The 19,661-nt window shown below is 45.5% G+C and overlaps 1 protein-coding gene across 1 annotated transcript in view; it reads right to left on the bottom strand.

The window, feature by feature from the left end:
- LOC128795234 (calpain-5-like) overlaps positions 1-19,661 on the bottom strand; it is a 50,250-nt gene that overhangs the window by 3,945 nt on the left and 26,644 nt on the right. The window contains exons 5-13 of the mRNA XM_053955843.1: positions 15,365-15,496; positions 14,956-15,164; positions 14,394-14,586; positions 10,924-11,117; positions 9,220-9,297; positions 7,851-8,046; positions 3,585-3,707; positions 1,426-1,628; positions 665-786 (exon numbers count right to left, since the gene is read on the bottom strand). Of these exons, the coding sequence (XP_053811818.1) occupies positions 665-786; positions 1,426-1,628; positions 3,585-3,707; positions 7,851-8,046; positions 9,220-9,297; positions 10,924-11,117; positions 14,394-14,586; positions 14,956-15,164; positions 15,365-15,496 (1,450 nt within the window). The remainder of the gene's footprint in view (positions 1-664; positions 787-1,425; positions 1,629-3,584; positions 3,708-7,850; positions 8,047-9,219; positions 9,298-10,923; positions 11,118-14,393; positions 14,587-14,955; positions 15,165-15,364; positions 15,497-19,661) is intronic.

The following is a 19,661-nucleotide window of genomic DNA, read 5'->3' on the forward strand; positions in this document are numbered from 1 at the left end:
TTTTCAATAAACATTTAAAATAAAAATTAAATAAATTTCCTCTGGCCAGGAACAGGGCTCTGATAATAACCAGCACTGAGCTGTGAAAAATGAAGACTATGAGAGAGCAGGAGTAGAAAATGAAAAAGCAAATGACAACTGGCCAAGTTTTCTAATTAATTCAACATCAGATGCTATAAAGACATTTTGGTGTCCTTCAGGACACTTCTTCTGACAGACACACAGTCACGTACAAAACATTTAACCCCTCTTCTACTTTACCCAGCTGAAAATGATTGTTGGAAAACATGAAGTCCTCCTTGAAGTGCTCTAATGAGGTAAATGTAACACATTACATGAGTCTGTGTCATTCAGCTGCCTCCTGGATATTTTAGAAAATACACGACCCTGACAGAAGAACCTTACTGATCTCCACAATTAGCTCCTCAGGAGGGTCTGCCTACTCCTGCCCATCCTGCCCACTCATGGACCTGCCCATAACTTGCTGTTGTGCATCCCCATATTCATCTGATCTCTCCACTGGAGCAGGTTTTACAGCAAGGTGGAAAAACAAATCCCATAAATCCTCTGTTTGGATAATTTCTGATTGCTTACATATCAACCCTAATCATCTTTAGAGGACTGAAAAGCCAATTCCACTCCTCCAGACTCTCTTTCCACTTACCTCCTGATCTGTCTTGTTTCTGCAAACCCTCTGCAGAGTGGACTTTGATTTGGGTGACTCTGCGTGGGTAGCCACGAAGAAGACTCCAACACGTCATTTTAGGCCTATCTGCCTTCAGCTCCCTGAAAAATCATGGAAAAAGCAACCTAAGCAAAGAATGTCAAGCAAACAATCAATGGTTGTGGAAATCTGGCATTTTTAGAACATGAGATTTGTAGTTTTTCCTCATCTGCAGTTTTTGAATTCTGTGGCGCAGAAATGACAGATGTAAGAGATAAAAATAGAGCAAAGCAAAGTAAAACAAATTTGTGTTATCTTTTGCGTGGAAGTAAAAGTGGTGAAAAAAAAAAAAACCAAACCAATTTTAAATAGTGGAAAACACTGTCAAATCAAGAAATAAATGCATGGGCCTCATTCATGAAGCACTGGTTCTACTCTTGGAGCAACCACTGCTTTCAGAGGACACGGTCACAGAAACAAGCACCAGCTGCAGTGCTCAGTGTCCTGACCCAGAATTGGGGGCCACAAGAACTGAACTAAAAAGGCCAAAAGACTCAAAGTGCATCATCCAAGATAACCCTCACTAAACATTTCCTCACCATGCACAAAGCTGGAGATTCTCAGAGGTGCTCCTGATGTCTCCAGGGCCCAGTTCTGGAGCCACATGAGCCAGTGAGTTGGAGGACAGCCCGGCAACCCCTTCCACAGAGCTGCAGCCTGTGGGCTAAGGAGGATCTCCTGCAGCTGTGAGCGGCACTCACCTGAGTTTTGAGGGCACATCTGTGTAGAGCCTGAGGATAAATTTTGTGGGGACACCTGGGATGTAGGTGGTTGGGACGAGGACGTAGCGGCCTTGCTGGAGGGTCCTCCTCAGGAACACGCTGCGTGTGTTGGAGTAGGGAGATGTGGCCACTCTCTCCTGCACCGTGAGCTTGTGCAGCCTGTACCTTCTGTTGTCCTCCACCTGCAGCAGGAGAGGGGTTAGTGCCAGCAGGGACAGCAGGGCAAACGGGCAGGGCTCTCCCTGAGCTCCACACACCTTTTCACACAATGTGCAATAAAGGCAAATCGTTTGGCAACTGTTTTCTCATCCACTTCAGCTGTGGCAGGTAAAAGTTTGGGGCTGGCAAAGACAGGAAGCCACTGAAAGAGATGATGTGATGCCACTGCAGAGCTTGGAACACTTCCAGAGATGGACACACACACTCCAAGGACTGCACCTGCTCAGACAAGGCTGAGATCCTGTGGAAGAGGTTTTACAGCAACTTCTGAGAGCCAGAGAGAAGTTTGATAAGAGGATCCACGTTTACCCCTGAAAGAATTTCCTACCAAGGTCGTTGACATAGAAACCAGGAAAGAAAGAAGAGAAACCTGCAACTGTCAATTCCAATGAGCACTTTGTCTCTCATGACCAATGAGTAAAGTGCAAACTGATGAGTTTTGTAAGAATGCATAAAAAGCATGCATGTTATCATAAAAACAGTTTGAAGCCTTCTGAAAATGGAGTGTGCTGCTTTGCATTGTGACCATCTCAACTACAAGAAGATCCCTCTGCCTCCCTTCTCTTGCCTTTCACAGCAGGCTCCCAATCCAGATGCACACAGCTGGATTTTCCTTGCCCTTTCCTGAACACAAAAGCCACAGAATAACCATGCATGTTTTGTTCTAAGCCCTGCAGTTGTGCTTAACTCTTAACATCCTCTCCAGGGGACTGGTATTGCCAGAGCACAGTTTAAATCTCAACCTCTCTCAAGCAGCTCTTGGGGCAAAGGCAGCCCTTCATTCTTTTCTGGCAGCTCTCTTCCCAAGGCCTTTAGTCATGCTAATGAGCCTGGTGTGTTAGAATTTATCTAAAATAGAAAAATTATTGGTCAGAAATAAAAATAGAGCACTGAAGCTTTTAGGAGGTGTGATTTTCTTTTTCAAGCCTTTCCAAATTACAGGCATGAACAAGGGAAATTATTCTGCTTTCTGCAACAACAGTTTTCAATATATGTGGTTAACAGGTGATTGGCAAATGAGTAGGTGTGATGCAGATGTCAGCAGATCTAACCAACTGTTAAAAATTGACTTTTTTTAGGGTAGGGCCATAGATTTAATGTAGTCCCAGGAGCTGTAGCAACAGATGCCAGGATTACCCCAGTCCTCAGTGAAAGAGCAGAAAATTTGCTGTTTCTTTGCTTCCCTCCTCCTCTGAGTTTGAGTGTTTTCATTTTACTCAATTTGTCTTGAGAGTGCAATTAAATTACCTTTTGGGATCCCTGTGGTTCCTTTTCCCATATATTCATTTCCTGCTCACCAGTCCAGCTTTTGACAAGACTTTTTTTCTAAGTGGCAACAGAAAAACTGAAGACTTTTCAACCTCATTCTCCTCGTTGTATTTGCTGGTGAAATGGAGGCAGAAGAAGGAGAAAAAACCCTCCTTGTTTTAAGTATTAATATAATTTTGCCTTTCTCTAGAAAGTTTGGGGATAGGAAAAGCACTTAAATTATTTTGCAAGGGGCGAAAATTATTTATTTCAAATAAATTAAATGTATTCAAACAGTGTTTGAGCTGAACTAAATTCAGCTGAGTTCCCACAGCCTGAGCACAGTGCCCACATGAAGTCGGAGCACAGAGCCAGAGCCCAGGATAATCCTGGTATATTATCTGAAAGATCCAGTTTCAAAGTAGTAACTCACAGAGTAAGTGCCCAGACCCCACAGGCAGTAAGAGAAGTCTGTGCCTGAATTTGTGTGTGCTGGGAGAGAGAAGGGCAGGAAGGTGGGAAAGGGAGTAGGAATGGATGAACAGATAAACTGATTATCTAGATTTATCTATCCAGAGATGGATCTGTATCTGCCAAAGACCTCACTGTCAGGGTGAAGCAGGACTGCGCAAACTGAACACACTCGCACCAGGAGCACAGCTGCTGCCTACCTTGAGGATTTCAAAGCCGATTGTGATGTTGTCTCCTCTCCCTTCTTTCCTGTACTTGCGGCGATCCTCCTGCTGTAATGACACCAATACTTTGTCCTGGGCCTTCTTAACATCAAAGAGGTACTGGGAGGAGAGAGGGGAGAGAAGAGATGCTAGAATTACCTCAGGAGGCTGAGGGTAAAGCCATCACCAAGGAAATATGTTGTCTTAGGTTGGAAATGGGGGTGTGTATTCTATTTCCATCTGTCAGAGCTGGGGCAGTTCTCTGCTGTTCCTTGGGCAGTTTTCTTTATCTCTCCCACAGCCAATCCTCCCTCCAGGAGATCTCTTCTCTTCATGGGCCATTAATTATTAATTATCTCCTGTTCATGGCCAGTGAGTGTCCCTGCATGGCTGAGAAAATTCCATCATCCCACGGGGAGAGGCTCTGCCCAGGAGAGGAGCCAAGCATTCCTACCTGGATACAATCTGAGATTTTGGGACACCACAGCAGCCTTTGCCCACTGCATTCCCAGAGGAGCAGCTTTCTGCCCCACTGCATTCCCAGAGGAGCAGCTTTCTGCCCCACTGCATTCCCAGAGGAGCAGCTTTCTTCTCCACTGCATTCCCAGAGGAGCAGCTTTCTTCCCCACTGCATTCCCAGAGGGAGCCCAGGCCCATCTCCAGCAGCCCTGGAGCTTCAGAGGAAAACTCCAGCCTTGTCCAGGATCCTGCTCCAGCAGAAGCACAGCTGGCACTGCAGGAGGGCTGAGCCACCATGGAATGGCACTGCTGCCCACACCCTGACCCACAGGCTGCCAGGGCCTGCTCTGACTCTGGCAGTGCTATTTTATATTACTGCATTTTTAATTTTTTTTTCTCTAGTAAAGAACTGTTATTCTTGCTCCCATATCTTTGCCTGAGAGCCCCCTTTAATTTCAAAATTATAACGATTCAGAGGAGGGGGTTTGCATCTTCCATTTCAGGGGAGGTCCTGCCTTCCTTAGCAGCCACCTGTCTTTTCAAACCAAGACATGTGTGCATACAAAGGAGGCAAATGGGAATACATCTGGGGGAGGAAGGAGAGTTCTCCATGGAACAGACATTCCCAGCAATTCACAGCTGGAAAATGAATGCTAATAAAAAGGATCTTACAATCAAAAGTAGCAGGTAAATAAAAGGTATTGATGAACATGGTAATCTTAGTGATAGGACATAGGGAATGACCTTAAGGTGAAGCAAGGTAGGTTTAGACTGGATGTTAGGAAAAAATTCTCCCCTGTGAGGGTGGGGAGACCCTGGCACAGGTGCCCAGAGCAGCTGTGGCTGCCCCTGGATCCCTGAAGTACCCAAGGCCAGGCTGGACAGGGCTGGGAGCACCTGGGACAGTGGAAGGTGTCCCTGCCCATGGCAGGGGATGGGATGGGATGGGATGGGATGGGATGGGATGGGATGGGATGGGATGGGATGGGATGGGATGGGATGGGATGGGATGGGATGGGATGGGCTTTAAGGTCCCTGCCAACCCAAACCATTCCATGACTCTCTGATTCTATGAACTCACATAAAAGACAGCCTGGGACAAAGCTACAAAATAACTGGAGTCAGCAGGAGGACACCTCACTTGAAAGCAAAAGACAAAAGATTAAGTTTTATTTAGCTGTAAATCAGGAATGAGATTAGAAAAACAAACCAACAGACTCCACATGGGGTCTTAGATAATTTTTTATTCTCCTTTTAACTAAACAGTGCCTGTAAATTTCAAACATCTTTATATAGGGCCTGTACATGAAGGAATCTTTGAAATCTTATTTAAAAGGCACTTTGTTCTGCATCTACAGTTCCTATTTAATGTGAGAATGACAGGAATGCTAATTTTGGACTTCTCAGTTTTCCTGAATACCCAGTAAAAAACAGCTAAGAAAGACTCCTGCACCTCTAACATACAAATATTTTATCCAAACTGTTTACAGTAAACTTGAGTCAACTTGGGTTTAAGACAAATCAAAGGAATTTATCTCAAGTTTAAGCAGCCGTTCCCATCTTACTAAATCTGATTTGAACAGTTACATCACTAAAAATCACTACCAGACCAGTTCATAAGTATGAACAAAAGAAGGTCAGACAGGTGTTTCTTTATATGACAAGGAATTTAATTAATTTGTTCATTATTAGAGAGTCCTTTAAATTTTGCACTGTGCATGCAGAGGGCAAACCTGAGCTGTCAGGACCAGCGGAGGGAAGAGGACATTATTTACCCCACGTTTGGACAGATGCTGTACTCTCCCATCCTCAAAGACATTTAAATGTGAAGAAAATAAATAGAAACATAAACCTGCAGCAGTGCACAGCTGGGTACCACGTGCACCACATGTTCTGATTTAAGCAGAAATTCCCTGGCACCATGGAGAGGAATATCATCATTGGCTCAATTCCCTCCTCCCTTTTCCTTCGACTGCTGCTAAAAAACAAATTATTGAGCTTTGCTCTGAGGTGGATATTGAGATTGCCTTGGCTCCAGAACCATCCACATCCCTCTGCCTTGGAGCTCTGCTGAACAAGGCCCCATCCCAAGCTCTGATTTGTGTTTTATATCACTTACTGCAGCAGAGAAAGCACAGGGCCCTGGGAGAGTCCCAGGGGCTGTAAGGGAACCTAAAAAGTGAGATATAAAGCTGCAGCAACACCCAGTAAGGCACATTTTAATTCCTGTCCCTGCTGAAGCATACACAGGTTACCCCCTCAGGCAGCCCAGGGTGCTCCAAGGCCATGGAGGGGTGGAAGGGCAACAAGGGGAACCAGGAAAGTTCTCCTGGTCTGGTGACAGCTCTGCAACTGTGACCTGCTTCTGATGGCACTTCGGCTCTCTCAATGGGCAGTGATCTAGAAGTCAGCAGGTGACTGCAGAATACACAAATACTTGGTTGAAACTGCCTTATCAAAGGAACTGGAAGCGTCACAATCCCTCTCTGCACAGACAAACCTCACAGGAGGCCTCAGTGCCAGGAGAACAGAGATTATCTCTAGATTATGGTGGGCTGTGCCACAGTAACCTGTAATGGCCCTAAAATAACACAAATGTGTTCCAGCAGTGCTGCCAAGAGCCTTTTAATCAACTGGCCCAGAGGAAACACTGGAATACAGAGGCCTTCCACGGCATCAGGCATGGCACTCAGCTGGAACATGTGCATTTTGTTCTCTGTGACAGCTAAACACTTACAAATGAGACCAGACAAGCTCTGGGAACACATCCAGAATCTCACAGGGCAATACCTGAATTACATCACCCCCTGGAAATGAGGCACTGACAGAAGGCAGAGCAGTGAAGAACTGCAGGGTGAGCTGGGAATCTGAGATCTGATGTGAGCAGCAGAGGCTGCACTGCTCCAGTGCTCCATCCTGCTCTGCAAACACAGGCTGCAGGCAGAAACCTCCCTTGCAAGTGCAGAGAAGCAGATCCAAAAATATCTTTAATTAATCTGGACAGAAAGATCGATATTCAGAGTAGTAACTAACAGAGTAAGTGCCCAGACCCCACAGGCAGTAACAGAAGTCTATGTCTGAATTTGCATGTGCTGGGAGAGAGAAGGGCAGGAAGGTGGGAAAGGGAGTAGGAATGGATGTACAGATAAACTGAATAGCTTGAAATGACCAGGTAGGATGAGACAAGGGAAATTCTGTAATGCTGATGAGAGGGTGAGCTTGGGGTAGAGATCAGAATCTTTCATTAATGCCAAGGCATGCTAACTTAATACAGTGGATCAAATCCCCAAGCTGTTTAAGGGGGTTAAGTGAGTTCTGTCATTACAAAATCAGACTTGCTGCCTTTCTGTGACTGGGAGAATGAAAGAAGTCCAGGCAGGACGTCAGTAATTTTGTTGTGTGTGTGACTCACCAGCCCCAAGCATGATCAGTCCTAAACAAATATCCATACTCTTCTGAGAAATTGAACCAAAATAATGAAACATGCAGTAACAGCACACTCCCAGGGCAATGAGATTTTTGTCTGGTAGTCACTGCCAACTCCTAAACAGGGTGGATACTTCAGGAGCCCCAGCTAAAGTGGGTTCACTTCCATATCTCACCAAACTTCCCACCTGGGGGTTCTGCAGGAAGGTCTCTGTCATCAAATACCTCACAAAACACAGGAGTTCCCACCTGGGGGTTCTGCAGGAAGGTCGTCTCTCTGTCATCAAATACCTCACAAAACACAGGGGTTCCCACCTGGGGGTTCTGCAGGAAGGTCTCTCTGTTATCAAATACCTCACAAAACACAGGGGTTCCCACCTGGGGGTTCTGCAGGAAGGTCTCTCTGTTATCAAAGCAGCCCCCAGATCGGTTCAGCAGAGGCTCTGGATGCTTTGCCCAAGCCCCATACATAATTTCCTTCTCCCAGGTCTTGTGGAGGCTGAAGCAGGAGGTGTTCACAGTCCTGCAGATGTCCACATCTGTGAAATTCTTACACCAGTCCTCAAACGTCATCCTGCTCCACAGAACACCAGGGAAGTAATGGTTTGTTTAAAAATAAACAGTGATATTCACGCAAAGAGCTAAAACAAAACACAAAATCTTCCAGTAATTTGAAGAGGAAGCATTGCTCAGCTGTCCAGGGGACAAACTGATTCACTGGAAAGCTTTCCATGTGGAAATACTCGTGAAGCCACAATCACAGAGTTTTAGAGCTTAATTCAGAGCAGCATCACTCAGTGTGTTTGGTCAGATCAGGATCTGTCCTGTTGCATCTCCCAAGCCTAAAGGACTGGTTGAAGCTCCCAGGCTGGATTTGATAACACATTTTACAAAAGCCAAAGACATCACCTTCAATTAAAGCAGGATCCACTCCTCATTATTACAGCCCTTATTGTCACATCTGTCCCTGAGCACGACTCCAACCTCTGCACTCTGGACAGAGCTTTTGTTTAACCCCGTCTCACCTGTGCCTGCAAAAGGAACGGGCTGGACTGCAGAGCAACAGAAAAACAGCCTGGCTCTTTGAATTACCATCATGGTCTGGCTTATTCATGGCCCAGAGCCAAACCCTGCAGCTGCCAGTCCTGACAAAGCCAACAGAATTACTTTCACACTGAGCCCTGCCAGCTCGCGTGATGCAATATTGATCATCTCCTGAAGGACCTGCTGGGCTCAGGATCTAAGCTTTAAGCAAGGTCAAAATTAATAGAGCTCTGGACATTGTATAGAGAATGAACACTTCTCATTCCCATGCTGGAAAATCCCTACAAATATCAAAATTCACTGGATGCAGCTCTATTTTTAGATGCCTCAGCCATGGCTGACCTACAGCAGGCACAGACCTCAGCAAACAGGGTGTGAAATGCAGACATTTTTACCCATTTCCAAATTTAACTGGTCTAAACAGTGTTCAACACTGGGCATTGTGTCATGTAAACCAGCACATGCTCTCCTGGTTTCTGAGAGATTATCCTAAATACAGACAATAGATTCTGAGAGCTGCTAATTTTCTTCTACTAGTTTTAAATCCATTTTTGTTATTCTTCCCTGTCATCCCTTGGGAGTTTGTAAGAAACAGACTTTGGGATAACTTTATCCATCTGTTTTTGAAGCTGTTAAATGGCAGATTAATGACAGTTACTCAGAGTAGCCAGTGTCTCCAAATCCTCCCATCCCTCCCACTCACCAGAACTCTCCATCGTTCTTAACGGTGAGCCCCAAATTCTTGCGCTCAGAGTCGCTGACTTTCTTCCACTCTTCAGAACTAAAAGGAAATAATTTTTTAAAAAGAGACAAAAAAAAAAAAAAAAAAACAAGACAATAAAGATGATTAATAACTTAAAATAAAAACTGTCACCTGGGAAAAAAAATTAAGTAAAAATCTCTCCTGGTCCATGGTTTTAAAAAGAATATCAGAGTACTGAAAGGGCAGATGATATTGATGAAAGTGTGAGGCTTTCAGGAGGAGTTTTAAAACATTAATTGATTTGAAAGCTACTAAAAAAGAAAGAGATTAATAGGAAATAGGCTCAGCTAGAGCAGAACTTTATTGATTTCCTTTGTCACACCCTCCATTAGGACTCTTAAACACTTAAACAGCTGGTTTCCAAGGTCACAGGAGATTGACTCCATTCCCTGAAGGCCCCTCAAATGAAACCTGGTTTTCCTCCTCGGGAGATTATTGAACACTTCACTTAGACCAGAGTATTCTCTTTGTCTTTTAATCACCTTAATAAAACAGGCCTGAGGTCTGAGATTTCCCCGGGGGGGCTTTGAGGAGAATCTGCTGGAGCCTGAGCACGGTGTCCAGTTTGCAGAGGAATATTCCAGTGCCCAGAGCCTCCAGGCACACAGCCCCTGCAGGCACCTGCTGCTGCAGGGCAGCACAGCCCCTAAATTCCAGCAGCCTCCTGCAGAAACCCGAACCAGACCCTGCTCCTGCTGGGTCACACCAGGCAAACAGAGCCACAGCTCCTCGCTGCCCCTCCAAAAGCACCTGGAGGCTAAAGCTGAAGGTGGCTGGAAGGAGGGAAGGGAGGCTGCTCACCCTAACAGACATTTGCTTAACCTATTTGGAAATTGTCAATTTAATTCTGCTAGGCCAAAAGCCATGGGCCAGCGTCAGAGTCCTCAGTGCTGGCACGAGTGGCAGCTGTGCCAGACCCAGGCTACTGGAGAGCCCTAAGGGCTTCAGCTGGGCAAGACACAGCAGCTCTTTTGTGCATTCTCTGCATTTCGCCCAGACCAATCTCTCTGAAAGTAGTAGATTTTTGCTAGCTAAAGCATGGATTATAAGAAATTAATATGCTGACGATAAGGACACTGCATTGCTAAATACTAAATGCTAGCTGGTGAGCCCAGTGCTGAGCTGTCACATATTTTTCATGTATAAATCACCCATGATGGGAGACATCCCCTCCAGCAATCATTTCTCTTGCTGTGGAGGTACCTGCTAAGCCTATGGCCCAGAAGAAAATTCATTAGAAAGTTAATCAGAAAGACATCACAAATATGGCACTTTTACAGCATTTTTCACCAGCCACCTAAATTATCTACAAGACTTTTACCATCCCCAGCAGCTGGAAATGACAGAAGAGAAACTGAGTCCCAGACACACTGGGTGGTGAAGCTGGGAACGAGCCTCATGTTCTTGACTCATGAGCTGTTTTTCCCCCCACGTTCCAGTGGGCCAGAAGAATGATGTAAACAGTAAATAAGGTCCAGGGGGCCATAGACTCCTCCAGGACATGCTCATTTTCTCAGAGGAAAATGGGCAGAGATGCACAGAGCTCCAGCCATCTCTGAGTATGGCTGTTCCACCAGTGTTTACCCACAAATTCCAGTGCCCAGCACAGCTTCCCCCCTTTGACACTGGGTCTGCAGCTCTTACCTGTCGCTCCAAGCACCGTGCCATTCTTTTTTGCCCCAGGGATTCCTCAGCCTGATCATGAACAGCTTTTCTGCCTTGAAGGAGAAGACGAGGCTCTCCCCGAGGCGCAGCTTCCTGATGGCAGTCACGGAGTAGGCATGGCCCACGATCAGCCCCATGCCTGTCTCTGCTTCACTGGGCCGGCCAGGGGCCTCCTTGGGCATGAAGAATGACAGTGAAACAAAAAGAACTCATGTCTCTGAGGAGCCTGACAGCTCCAAGTGCAAGAAAAAATCTGGTTTTCATTCTCTTCCCTGAGTGATTTCACTATGCATAATAAGAACAGCACTGGCAGTCAGAACTAGGGGCTCACTAGTGTGGTGTTGGTAGTGCCAGACAATTCCAGTGCCAGGGCACAGGGGAATCCTGCCTGCTGCAGCCAGTCTGTCTCCTCCTGGCCTCAGAGGTAGAGATGGAAAATCAGCCCTTCCAAAATCTTGGCATCTCTACCAAATGGCTCTTCTGATGGCTGTGGTTGTGCCCAGACTGGTGTTCTCACCTGGGCACTCATGAATTTAGCTGGTGATCCAATGGTTGTTCTTGTGTCAGAATAAATATCATACCCAGGGAGAACTACTGGCAGTGGGTAAAAATGGGAGAGCACAGGCACAAGTGAAAAAACTTGCAAGCCATTTGTGTCCTGTACCTCACTCACTCCTGGCAGGGCTCTCTTCCGTGGCAAAAGGAAGATCTGTAGGGTGCTTTAGGAATTGGGTTTGCTCATCAGAAACTCCACATAAGAGTCTCAGTTTCCAGCAGTGATCATCCTGTCCCTAAACTGTCCCTAAACTGTCCCTAAACTGTCCTGTTTGATGACCTGGGCCTGATCAGATGCTGATCTAAGAATACAGAAAAGTAGTCCAGCTCTGAAAAAGAGCACAATTTCATTTACTGCATCCAAATCCTGATCTAAAGCCAGAAAAGCAGCACCATACAAAAATGTTGGAGTTGTTTTGATGGTCCAGATTCTTCACACCCTCCCTGAATCCAGCTAAGCCACCCTTGAGTCTCTCTCACCCATCACCCACAGGGCCTGGAATCACATTCTCTTGGACACCAAGGAAGGAAGATTTGACTCAGTGCAGTGTGTAACCCTGTAATTACCTAATTAATGCTCAATCAAGCCTTGGCTGTGGTGGAGAGAGCAAGAGGTATGGCCTCTTGGTGTTACTAATGCAAATATTTAAATATATTTTAATCATTACACATTAATATATTAGTATAAATATAAGAATAGTTCAATAAAAACAAGGACTTTCCACAGGTATGAAACGTACATAAAAAAAAAAAAAAAAAAAAAAGGGGAGTGGAGAAATTCCTATCAAATTGGAACTGACAGATGGGCTGGCAACTGTGAGAGTGTCACCAAGCCCTCTGTGCCTCTCGCCAACAACAGCTCCCAGAGACTCAGCCCGAGTGTTCCCCAGCCTGGCTGACATCCCCGCGGCTCTGGGCTCCCTCCAGGGTAACACTTCCACTGGCATTTTTCACAACTAAAAGCAAACAAGGAGTCCTTGACAGCACGGGAGTCTGTAACTTCTCCTGCTGCCTTTACTACCCCCCAGGCTTTGCTCACTGCTGGCCTTTCCCACCTCATTCTGAAGATACTTATTTATTTCTTTATTCAAATGAGAGATTGAAGCATCTCCTGTCGGTTCAGATTTCCACATGGTGATGCTCAGGGCCATTCTGTAATCCAAGGCAAATGATGACATGTTTGTAAGGCAGCAATGAAGCCACTTGAGTATAAAATATTCTACACCTAGCAAGCTCCACTGCGTGTATATTACATCAAAAAGTGACAAAGGAAGGCAAACTTAGGAATGGCCTCTCTGTAATCAATGTTTAGAAGCATTTGTGTTTTATTTGGAAGGCAGAAACAAAATGCCAGGAATCAGTGAAAGCATTACAATTTCCTAATTAATTGCTTTTTAAAATGCAGCTGCCTGTACTGAGTCAATCACCTCACCAGATTCTTGTTAAGAAACAGAACTGCTCTAGAATTTGGGAGCAACCTATCATTCTGGAAACAATGTCTGCAGTACCAGTTCACACCAGGCAGTCTGCTCTGCCAGCCTGCTCTGAGCAAATCAGATGGAATTCTTGCAAATAAAAATTCAGGCCTTATAAAAAAAGGTAAAACAAAACCCAAAGACCTTGAAGCTTTTGTTTCTGAGCTGTTTCCTGATGTTGGTGGAAGGGACAGTCCCTGTTGTATCTCAGGTTAAAGTTTGTGTCCCAGAAGGTACCAGGTGTTCCTCTTTGGTGCCAGGCCCTGGTAACATTCTCAGGAACCTCCAAAACCAGCTGATTTTCTGCTGTTCGTGACAATTCCACAACTCTCTTCATACTCACAAGAATTTCTGAGTGAATCATCTTCATTCACAGATAGGGAAATTAAAGCAAAATATTTAAGTGATTTAACTAAGATTAAGGCCTTAAACTGAAGCAGGGGCCACGGGAGGAAGATGCTGAAGTGCACTTAGACGCCAACCCTGCAGCTCCTAGAAAATGATCCCTTTTCTGAGGGCTGCTGGATTAATGGTTCACGATAAATGATTTAAAAAATCATTTAAAAGCAATTTTTTAGGAAATATTCAGGTGCCACTGCAGTTTGTTAGCCCTTCAGATGTGATAACAGCTGTGGACAAGGTGAGGGTTTCAGCACCATCCAGCCAGGGCCTGACACTGCAGACTCACACCGAAGGGGAGCTCAGTCCTGCTGTCAATGTTTGCCTCCTGTGGCCAGGGGCAGGGCCATAGGTGCTTCGTGAAGCACAGAGCATCCTTTGGGAGCTGTTATTCATCCATCCTCTAGCACAGGACTGGAGAGGGGTAAATCTTCCTCAGAAACCATCCCCTCTCTACTGACTAAGGGAACTTCAGGGCCACGGCCTCCTAATGTGGGCACTGAGATACCTGAGCCTCACATCAGCCAGCACAGGAGTTCTGCAGGTTAATTCCAGTGGGGAGATTATTCAGTATATTCAATATCAAACAGCATTACCTGAATAACCAGGTGAGCTCAGCCTTTCACTCAGCTCCACTGCTACCCTGGCTGCACTGGCACAACCACAGTCAAGAAGCCTCAGCAGCTCTGTGCCAGAACTGTTTTCTCCGAAGAGATTTCTCTAAGAAATAAAGCAGTTGAATGCTGCTATCTGCTCTGTAAATTAGGGTGGATTTACCTCAGGTCAATTCACAACTGTGACCATTCAGAAAAAAAAATTTCAGTCACAAAGTGAAGTGGCAGCACAGGAAGTTGTGATTGTGTTTAGTGGCTCCTGGAGCTGGAAGCACTTGCTAGATTTCTCCATAGAAAGCTTTTCCAAACATGCAAAGGAAGGACATACTCAATATCCTAATAATGGTATTTCTTCCAGAATATTTTCATTGAAATAAATCCTTAAAATCCAGCTCTCTGTACTCACCGAAATGGAGCAGCTGATGAACCCTCCTCTTTTATGCACTTTCATCAAGTCTTCAAACAGCTTCATCTGCTCAGAAATAACCTCACCATATTTGCCCTCTTCCAAATTAATGGATTCTGCCACTGCTCCAGTGAAATCCACCAGGGCTTCTGCAGCACAGCCTCCATCCAGAGCTTGGTAGGATCCAGCCAGCCTGGGAGCAACAGAGAACATTCCCAGTTTACAGGGGCCTGGAACAAGTGCTCTAATTTGGCTTGAATGTAGGGAACATGTTTGTGTCTCACTAAGGACAAAACAGAACAGAACAAAAAAGCCTGAGCAGACTGCAGATAAATCTTCCCTGGTTTCTAGGATCCTTAAGGATTTGGGCTGCTGGAGTAGACTGCATTGCACTCCTTTATGATTTACATCCTTAACAGAGATTAAAGAAGGAGTTCTCAGTCTTTTTTAGGTTCTCTACCAGCAGCAAAACTAAAACCTATGGAAAGTCTGATAGAATTGAAAGACAAAACAGACAAAGGGACAACACTGAGGACTGCAAGGACGTTGAACCAGCTCATACTTCGCATAAGCTTTCTCCAGCAAAGCACTCCAGAATTCATTTCTCACGTTGGAACGGCAGTAGATGAGCTCCCCATCCTCTGTTGGCAGCAGATCATCCACCACCACCTCTGTCCACTCTCCAAAGCGCCAGAAACGGAAACGGAAAATCCCAGCGTATTTCCTTGGGTTTTTGGGGTCCCATTCCTGCTCCTTAGAGTCTGGAATCACCTGAGGAACCATGGAAGGGAAGTTCAGCAAGTGCACTGTGCTGAGCTTTATTCCCAGGGCAGACTGCCCCAGGACATGTTAAAGAAAGGGAAGATTTGGATCCACCAAAATTCACCCCTTGTTAGTCCTAGGGAGAAAACAACCAAGGTTAGCTTGGTTTATTAGCTTTATTTCCTGCACCACACACACCCATCACCCACCTGCTGCCAGAGGCTTTTCCTCAAAGCCAGGCAGGAGCACGCAGCCACAAACCAGCAGTTCCCCAGCTTGCCCTGGTGGAAGTCGTGGGAGCTCATTCCATCCACAAGCAGGTGGGGGTCTTCACAGAGGTCCTGGCAAAGCAAACCAGAGATTGCTGGAGGTTGCTGGATTCTACTCCCCAAATGATCCCAGCATCCTTCCAGTCAAGAAGAGCAGCAGGAATTGATGCTGCTGACACCTGAGCTCTGAGCTTCTCCTTGTCAAGCCTCTAAAGGGGGGGATGCTGCCTTAAGATTTTAGCCTTTATATTTTTCAAATCCTGTGCTGCAATAGTGCATAACTCTACACTTCATATAAAGTGTTAACTACTGTCTTCACACTTGGGTGAGACAAAACAATTCCTCTGGGCCTGGAACTCAAGGCCACCATCACAGCCTCAGGCCTGAGAAGTAGCAACAAAAGTAAATTGGGAGGAAGCAAACTGAGGCAATGTGACTTCATTACCTGAAGCTGTAATTGGAAAATGAACCTCTGATGTGCAAATAGACCAAACTTATATCTGCCCAAAAATCTCCTGACCACCGTGCATCTTGGGTGTAGCCTCTGCCAGGCTCCTGCACTGCCCAAGGTGAACCTGTTAAAGGCCTTTAATAAATACCCACTTTATTTTTTTTAACTCTGTCTGGCCTCTGCTCTGGGTAGCCACTCCAAGGCATCATCTTCACTGCCACTCCTTTGGCTGACACACTGGAAACCCTCCTTCACCAAGAGCCTGGGTCACTGCAGGGACCCCAACCCCTCAGCACCCCAGCAGGAGGAGAACAGCTCTTTGTGAAGCACACCTTTTATTCTCTGGGTCTCATAACTCTCCTGGCTCTGGCTCCTGTTAGAACTATTTGTCCCTCCTTTCCTGGCTCCACCTCTCTCCACATGCAGATTCCCACCAGAGCATGGCTGGATCTTCCTGGGACGTCTCCCTGCTCCTCCCTGGATTTCCCCTGGCACTGCAGGGAGAACCTCTCTGTTCATGGACCGTGGGAAAGCCACAGGGGTGCATTTTGCAGCAGTGATGTGTTTGTCCCCACAAAGTCCTTGGCAGAGGTGTCCTGCTGAATGGAGAGGGAACCTCCCACCAGCACTTCAGCAAAAAGGAACGGGACCATTCCTAACTGCAGGGTTCAACCCAGTGACTGCTCCTGACACTCTCCTGCCAGTCACTGCTCCTCCTGACTGGCTGAGAAGATGGCAGAGCAGGCAGTGGCAGGAAATTCTGCTCCTTCAAAGTTTAATAACCCTACATTCCAACACTGTGGAGATGATCCTATATCCAAGCATTAGAAATGCAGAATAAATAACTCCATCTCATCTCAAAACAGCAGGAGACCCCAGATTTCCTGCAGTCTGTCCTGTCTGCCATCAGCAGCAGAGGAAGGAGCTGTGCTCCTTACCTATGGATTCTCTCTGCCCTTTGGTAACTAAAGATGATGATCCCAAAATAGCAGGACTGCAACCCAAGCGTGGCTACAGACCACAGGCATCTCTCTGATGTGACTCTGACAAATCAGTGCCAGATGAACTCATTTCCAGAGAAAAGAACCACCTCAGTGCCCAGCTGATGGTTTTAAAACCTGGGCTGGTTTAGCCAATGGCACCTGAAATCAGCTCACAGCACGGAATTCACAGAGCTGCAGCCGTTCTCCTTAAGGAAATTCTACTTTTGGCATGAGACTTTTCTCATTCAATAACAGCTGACATTTTAAATGCCTTTTGGGAAACAAGCAACTGATCATTGCATGACACTGCTGTCCTGTCAGGAATTCTCACCTGTCTGCACTTAGAGAAAATTCAAAGCATATTAAGAGACCTTAACAAAAATCTGAGTAACAAAATGGTGCTGACGAGGAACACTGAGCACGCACAAGATGCTCATCAGCATCAAGGACAGATTCATTCAGCCTCCCTGGATGCCCTGACGTGGAATGGCAGCAGCAGCTCCAGGCTAGCACTTCAGAGATGTAAATCCACCTAGCTGCAGGGGTGGACATCAGTTGGCCACTTGGCTTTCGTGGTGGTAGCACAAATCCCACACCCACGTGGGCTAGATTCAGTTTTATATCTCATTTCCTGGCATCTCTGGCATTAATAATTTCTAGTTTGTTTTTCCTTTCAAAATGTTATTTTGTTAGAATAATAAATGAGGGATAAATGGAGCCATTGGGGTTAAAACTGTCCAAACTTTTCTGTCACTAGTGGAATCCAAAACTTTAATTAGTTTTAGAAAGAAATTAAGCACTGTTGTGTATTACAAAGACCTTATTTGGCTTGTTTTGACAAAAATAACCACATTAAACTGCCATTTTTTAATTGAAGTGTGTGTCTTGCATCTCACAAAGTCCTCAGAGGAAAAACAGAGCAGCATGTGCCAACTGCCAAAATTTATGGATGAGATCAGCATTTGCTGAGAGCTGGGGTCCAAAGCAAACATGGAACAGCAGAGCTCATAAACAGCACCTCCCTGCTTCCACCAGAGCCACCAAATTCTCCAGATCCTTTCTGATTAAACCACCTAAGAGCTCTGGAGTTCAGGGCTAAAGAGCAGTGTAAGAAAGTGCCACAATTCTGTTTCTTTTGTCATTCATTCTCTTGTCACTGTAACAGCTTCTATGGTGACTGTCACTGTGTGGCTCAGATGAAACACAGTAACACTGAGGCACAGCCTAGAGCTCAGTTCAGCTCTTTGCTCTCTTCTGGGCTTTGTGATTTTCACCACTTATGCCATATAGTAAATTCTTAGGAATACTTTTATCTAGCTAAGCCACAATTCCCCCAACACAAGTTAGAAATGTACTATTTCAATATATTATTCTGCAGTCCTTGTGAGGATCTTTAAGCGTTTTTGGTTGCCCCAAGCATGTAAAAAATAGAAATGAAAAAGAATATATATATATATATATAATTAAAAAAATGTATTTTTCTATAATGCTCCCAGCAGTTAGGATATATAATTTTCCCAATTTAGGGTAGTTGAGGACCAAGCCAGTTACTATCAGAGCAATTACAAGGAGGAGACATCACACACATCACATGAGATGTGATCCAGGCACTTCAGGAGCCCCAGTCCCTTCTCTCTCTTGCTGCCTAAGCACCAAGCACCGGGGCTGTGACTTCCACCAGAACCTCCTTCTTTGCAAACACAATGGTTTAACCCCAATGCTTTTTCTCAGGATCATATTGCATCAGATGTGCTGTGAAGGAGAGAAACATCTTCCCATTTCCAAGGAAACGTTTAAAGGCAGTTCCAGGATCCTACTACACACCATTAACGCCTGACAGCCACCCCGTTTCTGACGTCCCACCACAATCAAAGCAGTTGCTGCAGTATTTGTGCCTGCAGGGAGCATCCCAGAGGCAGAGCTCTCCCCAGTTCTCCCCTCACACATGCACACAACGAAATAAACACCATCTGCAGAGCTCTAATTGGGCTGGGCACAGCCTGGAAGTGAGGGTGGAGGTTTCAGGGCCTCATGGTTCTGCTGAAAGCCCTGATGCCCTCACTGTCCTACCAGGCTTTCATTTACATGACAGAAGTCTGGTTGTGTCACCTCCCATCCTTGCTGTGCAGGCTTGAAATATCTGACATTCAGACACTGAATAAAGTGGCTCACAAACCCCTTTTTTCCTGATTTTAAGCGGTCCCTTTATTTGTAACAGAGCAACCTGGTCACTGGCTTGCAATCCTACCCCAGGCGGGATCCTACAGAATTCCCATAGGTGCCTTCCTAGCCCCTCATCCGATCAGCAAGGAAAATTCGGATGGGTCAGTCCTGTAGGACTCCAGCAACACAGCTTGAGACTACTCCAAGTAATTATTGCACCATGACAGAAGTTTTGCAAAACAGTGTGAACCATGGGACACAACAGACGCCCATTTCACTGGAGCCATGAAATGGTTTGTGTGTTGTTCTGCCACAATTCCATAAAATTAAACAAAAAATATTAAAAAAGAAAGGATGGGTTTTATTTGAGACCAGATGCACCCCTGAAAGTACAGCAGGCTGTGCACTGACACATGCAGTGACTCTTGGAGTAATTTAGCTAAAGGAGAAAATCCCCTTAGCTCTGAACATGCATCTCCTGGTGTGAGTAGGGCCAATATTCATGAACTAGAAGTTATGCAGTATTGGTTATAAACAGGGAGAAAGATATTCAGAGGGTTTGTTAATTAGCTGTGTGTCTTCACAGGCGTTAGCTGAAGCTGCAGTGTAAAAAACATTAACTGTAAAACATTAAAAGGGA

Source organism: Vidua chalybeata, chromosome 14 (assembly GCF_026979565.1).
Source record: "Vidua chalybeata isolate OUT-0048 chromosome 14, bVidCha1 merged haplotype, whole genome shotgun sequence".
Lineage (NCBI taxonomy): Eukaryota > Metazoa > Chordata > Aves > Passeriformes > Viduidae > Vidua > Vidua chalybeata.